Source organism: Panthera tigris, chromosome F2 (genome assembly GCF_018350195.1).
Source record: "Panthera tigris isolate Pti1 chromosome F2, P.tigris_Pti1_mat1.1, whole genome shotgun sequence".
Classification (NCBI taxonomy): Eukaryota; Metazoa; Chordata; class Mammalia; order Carnivora; family Felidae; genus Panthera; species Panthera tigris.
The window spans coordinates 16,328,661-16,344,084 of NC_056676.1; the positions used below are offsets into that span (position 1 = coordinate 16,328,661).

Consider the following 15,424-nt stretch of genomic DNA (forward strand, 5'->3'; position numbering starts at 1 on the left):
TTAAAAAGAACACAGAAACAAGAAGCAAAAACCACATAAGGAAATAAAGAACACAAAGCAATAAAGCACAAACTTTTCACCCAAGATTTTAGCAAGAAGAATAGACCATTGTTTATTATGGCACTGTTTCAAAATCTAGGATTTTAGGAAGTTCTCCAGATGAAATGAGATATTTTAAAGTTGAGATGCCACATTTTATTGAAGCAGCTTTTACTTATAGTATATTTCATACTAGATATTCACAAGCACTTTTATAAAATGCATCTTATAGCAGAACTATTACTCCTAAAATACAAACTACAATGTCCTATAAATACCAATACAAATTGTCTTAACCTGATTTAGATGTTCTCCTGAGTCAACATTTTGAAAATTGTCTCCAAAAAAGGAATCCAAAACTAAAAAATAAAATGTAAAAAGGTTCTAACCTCTAATGAAATGTTATTTATGGAAGAAATTAAAATTAAACATAATGCCAGATTTATTCTCAATGACAGAGAACTGAAAGTAATAGCGACTTTGGAGTCAATTCAACTATCAATCCATAAGCATCAATAAACACAAGGAAACCTGCTGTTAAATAAATGTTAAAATCTCAGCAAAATTCTGTAACAAAACATAAGACAGTGATTAAGGCTCAAAATTTTAGTATGCAGAATTTCTCCTAGTTTATAAAACATTTTTCTCAGCTTCCCATGTGAAGAATAATGTCCACTTTCCACACCTACTTTTGAGGTTTGGTTTCCCTTTCAATCACTGCCAAGTGAAAGGTTTCCCTTCAGTCAATAGAGCAGCATATTATGTTCCATGGGTCTTTCTGGAATATGGGGAGATTTTTACACTTCCTTAGTTGCAGAGTTCCATAGAATCATAGCTAAAACTCTCCCTAACTCAGTACTCCCAAATAGAAATACTGATTGGAATCACATCCTAACTGGCTGGCTTTCATGGGATAACCATATCAAAGAAAGCAATTAGGGTATATAATATAAATCTCTTGTGCTATGGCTTACCAAAGTGATCTATATAATAATGGGATGCCAATTCGTTCATAAACTAGTTAAGTTAGGATATCAATAGATCAGACATCTGTATATAGTAACACACATGACACAATGCAAAATGTCTAAAGAACACACATTTACCAAAGCAGTTATGCATATAAAACTCACCCTACCATATATGAGAATTTTTCATTCTGATTTAAAAAAAAATTTTTTTTAATGTTTATTTATTTTTGAGAGACAGAGAGTGCGAGTGGGGGAGGGGCAGAGAGCGAGAAGGAGACACAGAATCTGAAACAGGCTCCAGGTTCTGAGCTGTCAGCATAGAGCCTGACACGGGGCTCGAACCCACAGACCGCAAGATCATGGCCTGAGCCAAAGTCAGACGCTTAACTGACTGAGCCACCCAGGTGCCCCACGTTCTGATTTTTAATAAAGGTACCCAAAAGAACCAAGTAGATGAAAAGATAAGAAAAATGCCTGACCAACCTAATTTCCTAAAAGAAAATCAAGTCCATGCCATGAGACAGTTCATAAGTTAAACATGCTGAGCCAAAACCTGATTCCAATACTTCTCTAATACTTCACAGTCTTAATGTTTACGAGCCAAAACTCAGTTTTTATTAACCTTCTAAAAACATTCAAATATAGCAATAAATTTCTAAGATGATCACCACACTGTCCGAAAAAAACACACTTTGAGTTATAAAACTAAGTCACTGTGGCAGCCAAGGAGATACACTGCATGGATCTCCCTTTAAGAAAGAAGCTTGCTTGGGGCTCCTGGGTGGCTCAATTGGTTAAGCTAAGTGTCTGACTTCAGCTCAGGTCACGATCTCACGGTTTGTGGGTTTGAGCCCCGCATCAGGCTCTGTGCCGACAGCTCAGAGCTTGGATCCTGCTTCAGATTCTGTGTCTCCCTCTCTCTCTGCCCCTCCCTGGCTCGCACTCTCTCTCTCTCTCTCTCAAAAATGAATAAACATTAAATAAAAAGAAAAGAAAAGAAAAGAAAAGAGAAAAGAAAAGAAGCTTGCTTGCCCTTTGGGTGCAGAAAGTGGAGTAGCAGCTGTCATTGCTTTGAGATCCATCACACCATTCAAGCTTTTATACCAAGGCCTGGCTCTTCACAGGCAGTCCCCAGCCAACGACTGAGCAGTGGGGACACTAGGTGGCCATTTCTGCCCAGTGCAAGTCTCATTCACAGGGCAATCCTTGCTGTGAGCTCCCCTTTGAGTTGACTATCAGATCTGCACTGCAATCTGAGACTCTCCTTGCCTCACTCGGTTTCCTCTCCATTATCCTTTTACAGATGACAGATCCGCACTGAAGTCTAAAGACTGGAGTCTAATCCTGCTTCATCCTCCTCTATCTTTACAGGCCTTACCCCACAACAAACCTCTTCCATTTCTAACTCCATTTCAAGATCTCTTTTCCAGATGATAAGCCAAGATAATGACCTGAATGGACACACCACTTCTCTTACAAAAATATAAGTAGTCTCCCTACTATTTTATAAATGTCTCTCTCACATATACACACACACACATATACACATATCTACCAGAACATTAGCCAATCAAAAAAAATTGTTTTACAGGTTTAATCTATGCAACCTCTAAAACTTGCTCTAAATCTTTAAAGTTCAGATTTAAAGTACATTTTAACATATTAACATTAAATTTTTTCATGGAATTTCTTACATTTAAATAATTTTTACCACATAAATTTTCAACTTCAATAACTATACCTGTTAAAGGACAACACAATCTTAAGTTCATCATATGAATAAAACTGCACTACAGAAGCATCCATGCTATGCTTTCCAAAAGAGCTAATATGCCAGTAAAAATAGTTAATTTATATGGGGGTGCCTGGGTGACTCAGTCAGTTTTGTGTCTGACTGGCTCAGGTCATGATCTTGTGGTTCAAGAGTTGAAGCCCTCCATTGTGCTCGATGCTGACAGCAGGGAGCCCGCTTCGCATTCTCTGTTCCCCTCTCTCTGCCCCTCTCCCGCTTGGCTCTTGCTCTCTCTTGCTCTCTCTCTCTCTCAAAAGTAAACATTTAAAACAAAATTGTTACCTATATGGCATTGAAGCATACTAGAAACAATAATGAAACCTTTTATTTTATACAACTTTTTAGGATATACAAAACGTTTCTACATATATTATCCATTAGATCATTAGATCCTCAATCACTTTGCAGGTGTTACTATAGGCTTTCGATAAGGAAACTTAGGGTCAAAGAGATTGTCTCAAGTAAGAACTAGAATCCAGATTTTTGCTGGTGGAATTGACCTCAAATCATAGAGATAATTAACACAATTGATACAGTTAATACTTTCTATTACTTATTCCTAACTGATCACTTCAATAAAAACAAGAAAAAAACTTCAGCCTCTATCTGGTCATTATCAAAGATCAAGGCACCACAGAACTATCCTATCAGGCAGCTGACCCCATAAGAACAAATATTTTAGAGATTTCTGAAAAATAAGATTAATAAAATAAAGTTTATCCAGAAGCTAAGGACACCAAGAAAAAAAGCACACTGTCTTGGAAGTCAGTTTCGATGATTCTTCACTGATATAATTTAACCATTTAGCATTTGGGAATTACAGAACTTTTGTGAGCACTCGAGCCAAAGAAACTCCAAGATTTCTTTCTTGTGGTCCCTTACAGTGGATATTTATTATTCTTGACCCTTTTATGCCCTAGAATGCTGTGGGGGTTTCCATGGTGAATCTATGCATAAGCTAAACCATCAGATGTGTCAAAGATGCAATGTGAGATTAGGTTTGCACTAGAACTGTGATGTGAACAGGACACTTACAACTAATGAATTCTTTCAAGGTGAGGTGGAAGGTTGTAAATGGAGACTTCATATCCCACCCTTGTAGCTCAGAAGCTAGCTGTGACTGAGACTGATGTGGGGAGCTGCATCAGACCTTGCAAGAAACTAAAGGTGAATACAGACTCTGAAATGGCACCCAAAGCCTTTTAAAATAAATAGAAAATTTTTAAGAAGTATGAAAAAAAGATGCAGTTGGGCAGGTGGGTGGGGAGAGTAACAACTTCTGTATTGTTGTAAAATACCTCATCTGTATACCTTGTACTGGGACACTTTATTTCTCACTACTGCATGGCAGGAAATGGAATGCCAATAGAAGACAGTTGTGTTGGTGATTACTCACTTTAAATCAGATAAATTAAATGGTTACCCTTCATAGTTTTAAAGGCAGTCATGTCTAGTAGAAGATCAAAATACAAAGTAAACTAAGATTAAGCCTCAGAAGCATAGCTTTTTTGCTTTCAGACAAAGTGGAAATATCAAAACACTTAATCTTCAGTTCCTAGTCTTCTAACAGGAAATCGGCAAAGACTAAGAAAGGAACAAAACCAGACACTCCCAGGGGCAAGAGAGCTGAAGGACTACAGATAAGTAACATGGACTCTTTGTATCTTCCTCACCCATAAAATTGTTATCTGCCAAATCTATCTCAAAAAGTTTTAAGTAACATAAAAAGATAATGGATGTGAAAACCATAGTAAGCTGAAAGGTGCAATTAAAAACCACCCATTTGCTAAAATTCAAATACCTCTAAGTCTCTGAGAAATGTCTTAATAATGCTCAGAAAAATCTTATCAAAAGCCCTTTTTTGCCATGATACTGACAAAGTTTTTTTTTTTTTTTTAATTTAAATTTTAGTTAACATACAGTATTGTTTTCAGGAGAATTTAGTGATTCATCACTTACATACAACACCCAGGGTTCATCACAACAAGTGCCCTCCTTAATACCCATCACCCTTCTAGCATATCCCGCACCCACCTGCCTCCATCAACCCTGTTTGTTCTCTATAGTTAAGTCTCTTATGGTTTGTTTCCCTCCCCCCTTTTTCCCCACCTTCCCACATGAGTGAAATCATATGGTATCTGTCTTTCTGATTGACTTATTTCACTTATATATTTTAGCTTCATTCACGCTGTTGCAAATGGCATGATTTCATTCTTTTTGATGGCTGAGTAATATTCCCTTATATGTATATATATGCCTATACATACATATATATACACATACATATACATATATACATATATACATATATATACATATATATACATATATACTTATTATATATATATATATATATATATACACACACACACATCTTTGTCTATTCCTGATGGTTCTTTTGAGTAAGACAGGGATGAAGTAGCAAAAGAACTTTGTAAGGTACTATAATACTGCTTACTTTCAAATGTGATTAGTAACCTATGTTGCTTTGTTTACATATACCTCACAAAACTTAAAGGTAGGATTTTCTCTTTTTAAAAATATGATTCATAAGAACCATGTTTATCAACATTTTAAATAAAATTTGAGCATTTTCATAAATACTATTAATATCAATGTTTAAGAATAATCAGAAGACTGACAATCAGAACACTCCTAGACATAAAACCCATAAAAGTATGCCTTCATATTAGAATAAAAATTTCAGTGAAATGATGTATTACATTTCACTGTATATTACAACATACATTTAACAGGAAGATCCATTTTTCCACTGCCTTAGGAGACACCATCTATTGTACTTACTTCTGTATAACATTTTGCAAGCTTAACATCATCCCCAGTTCTCCTTTCATCTTCTCTCTGTTAGCTCGGCATTCTGCCAAGTACCGAAGAGCCTACAGCAAAAACAGTGACAGGTTAATTTACAACTCCAGACTATTCAAAACTAAACTCATTACTAACTTACTGCAAGAGGAAAAAGATGAAAAATAAGTTTTTGTTTTTAGAATCAATTGGTTTTGAAGTATTTAGAAACTCTTCTTTAAATGCGATGATCACAGCAGACCCCTAGGGAAGAAATGATCCTTTTAGCTAAAGTATCTGAATCTGCTCTTTGAAATAATGGTCCCTAACTTATCTGTAAGTCAAAATTAGGTTGTTCTGGCTTTATTTTCACAACTTCATCTTGACAGAGATACATGAAACCACATTCCATTTATTAATTTTAGGGAGTAGTCTCAATAGCTACCATTTCCCCCTAGATGCTTTTTACATATTAATTAAAATAAACTGCTGAGCGAGACAAAACATAAAAATACCTTTACAGAATGAACTGCTTCTAATTTTACAATTCACCTTTAAAGTGTCCTTTTTATTGAAAAACAAAAGATGAATTCACAGATTTCTACTTTGTCAAGTTTTACTTTTCTAGGGTGCTTTTCTCTTAAAATTTAAAGTATATTTTGGGGGCACCTGGGTGGCTCAGCTGGTTAAGCGTCCAACTTCGGCTTAGGTCATGATCTCGCGGTTTGTGAGTTCAAGCCCCATGTCGGGCTCTGTGCTGACAGCTCAGAGCCTGGAGCCTGCTTCACATTCTGTGTCTCCCTCTCTCTCTGTCCCTCCCCTGCTCTCGCTCTCTGTCTCTCAATAATAAATAAATGTTAAAAAAAGTATAGTTTTCAAGTATTTCACATGCTGGTTCTCTAAGGATTTCATTTAGCTGTTCTACAGACCTCCTAATCTCTCATCACTTACCAAATACTTTGGTACCAGATTTTTAGGAATACATCTCTGATCTGTGAACTACACCATCCACAACTCTGCCATCTCAGCCTGCTGACCTTCACATTTGCTACTGGTCCTCTGTAGTACATTTCCCAAGTGCCTGGTGATTACTGAAAATGGTACTATCTACGAAATCTCCTATTCTTTCTGCAACTCCTCCCAACCTTGACATTCACTTCAGTCTATAAAGGATTAACTGCCATGGGAACTGACCTCCATCCACAAAAAGCCAATAGGACAACATATATTAAACACACTGAACAAGAGGTGGCATAGGACTGTAACCCCTGAGAGAAGAGAAATATGAGGGGGGCCCGGTAAGTGCCCCACCTTACTGCTTTGGAGGCAGTTTTCAGACTAGCACAGGGATGGGGAACCCAAATGGAGCCCAGGGGTCTTGCTGGGTTAAGGATGCAGATATCAGAGGCGGGGAGGTTAGGATGGTGCAGCATAATAACAATCAATATTTGGTCTTTGTCCAGTCCCTGGTGCAGAGCTCCTAAAAACCCCTGGAATTTTCTGAATGATAGCAGTTTCTTTTGTTATTCCTAAAGCAGCCCTTTTGATCACACCTGGGTTTATGTAAAAGAAGTGAGGTAGGCTGAGGCCCCAAGATAGCCTCAGAATGGGGCTGGTCACTAGTAAGACCAAGAGATTAGAGGCTGAACTTTCAGCCCCACCCACTGACTGGGAGTAGGAAGGTGCTGAAGATTAAGCTCTTGAACAGGGGCACCTGAGTGGCTCAGTTGGTTGAGCGTTTGACTCTTGATTTTTCTGCTCAGGTCATGATGTCAGTTTCATGAGTTTCAGCCCTGCATAGGGTCTGTGCTGATAGCATAGTGCCTGCCTGAGATTCGCCCCCTCTCTCTGCCCCTCCCCTGCTCACACACTCTCTCTCTCAAAATAAGTAAACTTAAAAAAAAAATTTTAACTCTTGAACAAGGAGATTCAGAATTTCTGAATTGGTGAATACAACCGTCTGCCAGGAACATCCCAACTCCACAGGGACAAACGTTACCGCCCTCAGGACCCTTCCGGACCTTGCCCCATGTACCTATTCATTTGTACCCTTTACAATAAGCTGGTAAATGTAAGCCAAGTGGCTTCTGGAGCTCTGGAGCCATTCTAGTAAATTATCAAACCTGAGGAGGGGGACACCAGAACACCTAATTTATAGCTGTTCAGTCAGAAATACAGGTGACCTGATACTGGCAACTGGCCTTTGAAGTGAATGTAGTCTTGTGGGAGTGAGCCTTAAATTGAGGGAGTTTGACATTTAACTCCAACTGGGTAGTTTCAGAATTGAATTGAACTGAATTGAATTGCTGGACACCGAGCTGGTGTCCGCACGGAAATAGAATTGGCTGGTGTCAGAAAACACCCCAGGTGGCTAGAATTTGCAGAACAGAATAGGAGAGAAGAGGGATCTGACCAGGATGGGGGAAAAAAATCAATAGAAAGAGACCAAGATGTGACAGAGATGGAATTAGAAAATAAGGACATTAAAACAGCTATTGTAAATATGCTCCATATGCTCAAGGATGAGTAGGAAAACATGAGTGTGATGAGGAAAGAAATGGAAGATGTTAAAAATCCCCAAATGTAACTTCTAGAGGACAAAAACATAATACCTGAAATGAAAACAACCCTGAATGGGTTAAGAGATTAGACACTACAGAAAAAAAGATCAGTGAACTTAAAATATAGCGAAACTATCCAAAATGAAGCACAGAGAGGGAAAAGACTTAAAAGGAAAAAAAAAAAAAACCAGCAGCGCAACAATGACCTGTAGGACAACATGAAGTACCTAACATACGGAGTGAGGAGGCATTAAAAAAACCCTGAAATTACAATGGATGACAATTTCCCCAAATTAATTAAAACTATAAAGCCACAGACCCAACCAAGCAACTCAACAAATCCCACAAGAACAAAACCAAGACACAAAGGCGACCATCCATATCAAGCACATCATAATCATTTGCTGAAAAACAGTAATAAAGTCACCAAAAAAAGCCAGAAAAAAGAATTATGTAGAGAGGAACAAAGAATCATAGCAGTGTTATTAGAAATCATATGAAACAAGAGTATAGCTAATAAGCCAATAGTGAAGATAAAATTTAAAAACCACCACACCTGCTCTTCAACTTCAGTGGGAACTTGCACCCATGTATCCCCCCTCCTACTTTCTCTCTAGCTCTGTCCCTCCATGACTTGACTTCCTTTCCTGTTCAGCCTGGCATCTACAGTCTATCATTTCAACCACTCTCTTGCCAAAATCCTAAACTCCCTTTGCTAGCCTTCTGTGTAACTTACCTGGCCAAAAATCAACCCTGAACAAATCTGACTCTTTGGCCCTCAGGGCCTGTAGTGGCCTGAAGGAGGTGAAAAGGGATTTTGTGAGCTGTAAGCATCTTACCAATCCAGTGTCACCAAACTAGTCAGGACCTCAAAACTGCTGAACAACCCCACCTTTCTCCTCAGTCAGCAACCTGTCCCATTTTCTGTAGCAACTCTCAGGGCCTCCTCTTCAAACCTCTTCCACTCTGGCAGCCCCTAGCCTCCTCCTTCTTTTTTAGCCCCCAGCCTTCCAAATTTAAATAGGTCCAAGTCTAGTCCACCAAAAAAAAACAAAACAAAAAAAAACCACTTCTTCCTTCTACCCCAAGTCCCTATCTGGAGACCTATCCCAAGACCTATCTGGTGTTGGTCTTATCCTTATTGCTCTCTCTTATCCTTATTGCTATTCATATTGAAATAAAACCAATCTAGGGACCATGCAAATTTTCCCATTTGTTACTAATGTTCACTTGTCAATGTCTGTTTTGCCTATTAAACTTCACTCTATGAAGGTAAAACAGAAAATCTGTATTATGAAGTTTGATTTTTGGAAGGGAAAATGCATATATTATTGCTCTGTACAAACTTGTGAAATTAGACTAAATGGGTCTCTAGGTAGAGGGCAAGGAGTTTGTGGGGCACCTGGGGGGCTCAATCGGTTAAGCATCTGACTCTTGGTTTCAGCTCAGGTCATGATCTCACAGTTGGTGAGTTCCAGCCCCACGTTGGGCTCTGCATTGACAGCGTGGTCCTGCCTGGGATTTGTCTCCCTCTCTCTCTGCTCCTCCCCTGCTCACTCTCTATCTCTCTCTCAGAAAAAAAGGAGAGGAGGGCAAGGAGTTTAAGATTTATTTTACAATAATGTTCTTTTTTAAACATTTTTGTTATGATTTTTAAAAAAAAAATTTTTAAGTCTATATTTATTTTGAGAGAGAGAGCAAGCAGGGGAGGGAGAGAGAGAGAGATACAGAATCCTGAGTCGGCTCCGCACTGTCATATGTTTATGGTTGATTTGTTCAAATCAGAATCTAAAAATCAGGTCCACATATTACCCTTGGCTGATCTGTCTCTTCAGTCACTTAAAAAAAAAAAAGTTTGTTTATTTATTTATTTTGAGAGAGAAAGAGAGAGCATGAGTGGGGGAGGAGCAGAGAGGAGAGAGAGAATCCTAAGCATGGCTCCATCCCACAAATAGTGAGATCGTGACCTGAGCCGAAACCAAGAGTTGGACATTTAACTGACTAGCCACCCAGGCTAAATCACTTTTAATCTTTAACAGTTACCACTATTCCTCTCCTCCAGCCAACTGCCTTTCTTTTTAATGCCATTTACTGTTCACACAACCAGATTATCTGTCCTCGAGGAATGATCACATTCTGGACTTGCCTGATTGCAATGTTCTTTCACATTTCTCTAGCTCCTGCATTTCTCATAACACAGTAGTTCCTTCTACGCTATCAGCCATGATCCTACATGTTTTTTCTGGTCTTCCCCTTTCCTTACCTTTCCCTCCCATCTTATGCTAAAATAAGTGCTATGTCCATCGACTGAGAAGCAGATAAGGAGAATGTGGCATTCCCCTACAATGGAGTATTATTTGGCCAGTACTATTATATGCTACAATGTAGATGAACCTTGGGAACAGTGAAAGAAGCCAGTCACAAAACCCACATATTCTATGATTCCATTTATGTAAAAAATATATAGGCATTTTTGCCCAAATAGGCAAATATATATACAGTAGCTACTTAGGAAAGGGTTTGGGGGGCAGGGAGCAATAGGTAGAGGAGTTTCTTTCTGAGGTGATGAAAATGTTGTAAAACGGGAATGTAGTGATGGCTGTGCAACTCTGTGAATACATTAAAAACCAATGAATGGTACACTTTAAATAAGTGACTTGTATGGCATGTGATTCAGACCTTAATAAAGGTATTACAAAACAAAAAAAAAAAACCCAAACAGTAAGTTTCCTCTTCATGTGTCTATCCATACTGATATAATCCTCAAGATTTCTTGTTAAGTGAAAGAAGGAAGTTGCAGAACATTTCATGCATATAATATGCTACCATTTGTGTCAAAGGTACATATATGTTTGCGTATATAGAAATACAGACTATTTGCTCTATAGTCAATTTTAAGTTTTTTACCACATCATCTAACATTTTCAAGTTCTCCTGAATTGCAAAATTGTAACACCAAGACTGAAATTACTACAGGCAACTTACCAGCAAAGCCGAGTGGACAACAGGGGGGTTGGGATGGTCCATAAATAAAATAAGGCCAGGCAGACATCCCTGATCCTGAACAATGGCTCTTCTATTTAATGGATCTGCTGCTAGATCCCGTAGCTGGTTAACTACCGAGAGAGCATCAGGTTCTTCATTCATGGTGGAGGAGGAAGAATTCATCTTCTATGCCGTACACATGAACAAAATCTTCTTAAATTCTGTAGAAATGGTTTGCAAAATTAGCTCAAGGCTGCTGAGGTATATTATGGCATTTGTTAAATAATCAAGATCACAACACCCTTAGAAAGAAACAGATGAATCTAAATCACACAAAAACTTGAGAATTGGCAATCCCAGTTTAAGTAAAATGAACATAAGAAGCTAACTAAAAAAAAAAAAAATCAAGTTATTTCTGTGTGCACAATGTTTAAAGAACATATGTCATCTTCAATATTCCAATAAATTCCGTTTAGCAATACATATTTTAACACTAAAGTCACAATAAACAAGATCTTTACAGTTCAAGCTCACGACCTTCACTATACTTCTCCAATCGTACCACTGCTAGCGCTATTTTCCTCTAGAACATTTCTGGAGCCTAAAACAAGTGCCTCAGGGAAAGGTGGCTAGCTGAAAGCTTTTTTTCTTATTTATCTATGAACAAAACCCAGCATACTGGATTTACAAAAGATAAAATCCCCTAGGAAAAAGGAGTCAAAGAAAGCTGTGAACAAAAAAGCCTCACCCTGTGTCTGAGGCCCCAGGAGTTGGGGAGACCATGGTGAAGCTGAACTGAATCTAAGCACACCTGTGCCACACTTGGAAGAATGACACAGAATTTGAGGTACTTCACTTGACAGATAAGGAAACAGTCACAGAGAAGTTAAATAATTTGCCCCAGGTGACAAAAGTACAGAAGTGGGCTAAAATCTTATCTCCTAAACTAATCAGGTCTTTCCACTTTCCATACAGTTCTTTTAAATTCAAAAACTTTTTCCCACAAAAATAAACAGAGTATTTTAGAAAATACAACATGCTAAACGTACAAAAGTCAAAGAAAAAAATATCAAGAAATAATAGTCATATATGCAGAAAGTTAAAAATAACTTCCATTAAGCAAGTTACACAGTATATTCCTTATCAGTAAGAATATAAAGGTGTAAATACTTTCCACAAATCAATCAGTATGTTTATTTTTTTTTAATATCTATTTTTGAGAGGGAGAGCTAAAGCAGGGGAGAGGCAGACAGCAGAAAGCCCAATGGGGGGCTTGAACCCATGAATCACAAGATTGTGACCTGAGCTGAAGTCAGATGCTTAACCAACAGCCACCCATACGTCCCAATCAGTATGTTTAATTCCAATTTCAAAAACAGTAACAAGTAGGGCGGGAGAGGAGGGATAAAATTTTTCTCTAATTCCAAAAAGGCTATTAAAGATTATTTGGGGGGGGGGGGCGCGGAGAAGGTAATAAAGCAGAGTTAGCCTTACCATATGTTGAAATATACAAAGCTATAAACAATAAAGGGGGGTGGGGCACAGAGCAGTAGAGAGATACTTCTCCCAGGAAAGCTACTTATATACATTCAGTATAAGAAAGTGGGCTCTCAGAGAGTCAGACCAAGGCTCCACTACTTGGTAAACCTGATTTCTGGCAAATCCTTTATTCTGTCTCAGTTTCTTCATCTATAAAATAGGGCTAATCATAGCAGCTACCAAATGGTGTACTATCTAAATAAAATAACACACAGAAAAGGGTTTAGACTGGTGCCTGACACTGTAAATGCTCAATAAGTAACAGTTTTAAGTTACGTGGAGCCAAAAAACTCCATCAAAAATAGTAAGATTACTCAATAAATGGTGTTGGAATGACTTCTGAGCAATTTAAAACCACTGCTAAGCAAGCTTTAATTCATACCACATGGCAAAAAGAAATCACTAAATATACATTAAATTTTTTAAGTATGCAAGCAAATGCAAAATTAAAGGACTCAGAGAAAATAGGGCTTTAGCAAAATAGTATTTGGCAGGTTATTTTCAAAAAATGAAAATATTATTGTTACTATGGCAATTAAAAAAGGATTCAGAAAAAAAGCAATAGACTGAACACACAGATAAGACTAACACGTTTGGGGGCATGTTGCCTCTTAGGTGCCTCTATAGAGATTGGCATCCTGAATATCCCTGTTTATAAACCAGCTTACCATTGAGCTTTATGTGCTGTTACCAGCATGAATCTTATCCAAAACTGGAACCTGAAGAACCAATTACTGGCTGAAAGGCCTAAGACCCAATCCCATTTAAGAACCAAATACTCTGGATGAGGTCCCTTTGCAGGACCTTAGAACAGGAGAGCTCCATTCTTATTTAAGAAGTTGTTTGAGGGGTGCCTGGGTGTCTCAGTCAGTTAAGCAGATGACTTCCGCTCAGGTCATGATTTCACAGTTCCTGGGTTCAAGCTCCGTATTGGGCTCTGTGCTGACAGTTCAGAGCCTGGAGCCTGCTTCAGATTCTGTGACCCCTTTCTCTCTGCTCTTCCACTACTTTCTCTCTCTCTCTCTCTCTCTCTCTCTCAAAAATAAACATAAAAAAAAAAAAGGCATTAGTTAACTATTTAGTGGGAATGATTCTGAAAAAGTTATGGCCTTTCCTGTTCCTTAGAGATGAATAAAAGTCAAAACATTTAAAACTTTCAATCTTCAGAGCCCACAGACCAGGAGAGCGCTCAAATCAGCATCAGCCAAGGAAAGGATCAGGAATACCACAAGGCACCAAAAATCCAGACATAACAGAGGCAGAAATTGTAGTCAAGCACTGCATTTCTTATGGCACTTAACTGAAGGGAAGAAAGGTAGACAGAGCTATGATTTCTCCCCCAACTTAGAAGGGTTTTTATAAAACTTCAAGAGAGAATTCCTCAGGGTTAAAGTTCATTTTTCTTTCCTTATTTAATATTGCCAATATCAAGTTACTCTGAGAATTGCCTGAATCCTGCTAAATGATCAATATTTTTGTGTATTGCAGATTTCACATAGCAGCTTTTACAAGATAGCTATGAACAGCTAAGAAAATGGAAACAGATAAGTTAGAACTTTAACCCCAATTCATGTATTAGATACATTTAGTTTTTCTATATTAACTGTATCATTTTCACACAGGCTGTTTGATAAAAATGTTAGCCTTCATAGGCTGGAAAGTGTTTTTTAAAGGATATATTTTGGTATTCATTCTATCCTACCCTCTCTTATTCCCAAATTTGGCAGATCTCAAAATAATTTTTAAATAACCCTTTAAATATACTGATCTGAACAATTTTATAGCAACCTATGACCCATAATGTAAGTTAAAAATTCTCTTCCTTTCTTCTACAAAGAGTACCGTATTAAGTTCAAAAGAAAATAAGCTTGCTTTCTAGTTGCATTTTTCATTTAAAATACCAATGCCAAGAAATGTGGACCCGGATAGCCTACATCAGAATAAACTGGGATTAAGATGCAGATTCCAAGGCCCGTACCCAACCCTCACCAGGAATCCTTGGAGGCAGGACCCAAAAGCATCATTCCAGGTGATTCCTGGTACAAATAAAAGCAATTAACACTTTACAGTGGTTGATAAGTACATGTCTTTTTAATATGGCTAGAGACATCTGAATGAAACCTTAAACATTAAAATTCTACATACTTTAATTCCTGTGCAACATACAGTAATCCCTGTAAGTGATTTGGGGACTATGTTTCAGTTTTATTGCCAAAGATAACCAAATGAATAAACTAAAAAAACTACTAGCGGTAGCCAACCTACAGGCTCCTTCCAAAGAAAATGACCGAAAAGTTCCTGATCAAAGGAACAAAATTGTGGGGGGGAATTATGGTGGGGAATTTGTGTACTGATGATGTGTGAGTAAACAGAAAGTTCTTGAGACTGTATTAGCAGTAGTATTTAACATCTTTCTTGTCTCATTTTATTTTTTAGACCAGTACCTGACACCTTACAAGTTAGTTTTTAATTGATTTTTAAACATTCTTTTCTAAGTAAGCTAAACTTGACAACACAGACATACTTAAAGAAAAATCAAAGTCTCACTAGTAAATGAGAAAAATGTGGAACTTTTTCCTAGTCCATTAGAATACAAACGGATGGGGTGCCTGGATGGCTCAGTCGGTCAAGCAACCGACTTCAGCTCAGGTCATGTATCTCGCAGTTCTGAGTTGGAGCCCCATATCCAGCTCTATGCTGACAGCGCAGAGCCTGGAGACTGATTCAGATTC

At 37.9% G+C, this 15,424-nt stretch overlaps 1 protein-coding gene across 4 annotated transcripts in view; it reads right to left on the reverse strand.

Moving 5' to 3' along the window:
* The window catches only part of ARMC1 (armadillo repeat containing 1), a 67,880-nt gene that overhangs the window by 41,515 nt on the left and 10,941 nt on the right, over positions 1 to 15,424 (reverse strand). For all 4 annotated transcript variants that reach the window (XR_006212803.1, XR_006212802.1, XM_042972719.1 and 1 more), the window contains exons 2-3: positions 11,154 to 11,374; positions 5,608 to 5,699 (exon numbers count right to left, since the gene is read on the reverse strand). Coding sequence is in view for 2 of the 4 variants with exons in the window: in XM_042972719.1 (XP_042828653.1) it covers positions 5,608 to 5,699; positions 11,154 to 11,336 (275 nt within the window). In the remaining 2 variants the exon portion in view is untranslated. The remainder of the gene's footprint in view (positions 1 to 5,607; positions 5,700 to 11,153; positions 11,375 to 15,424) is intronic.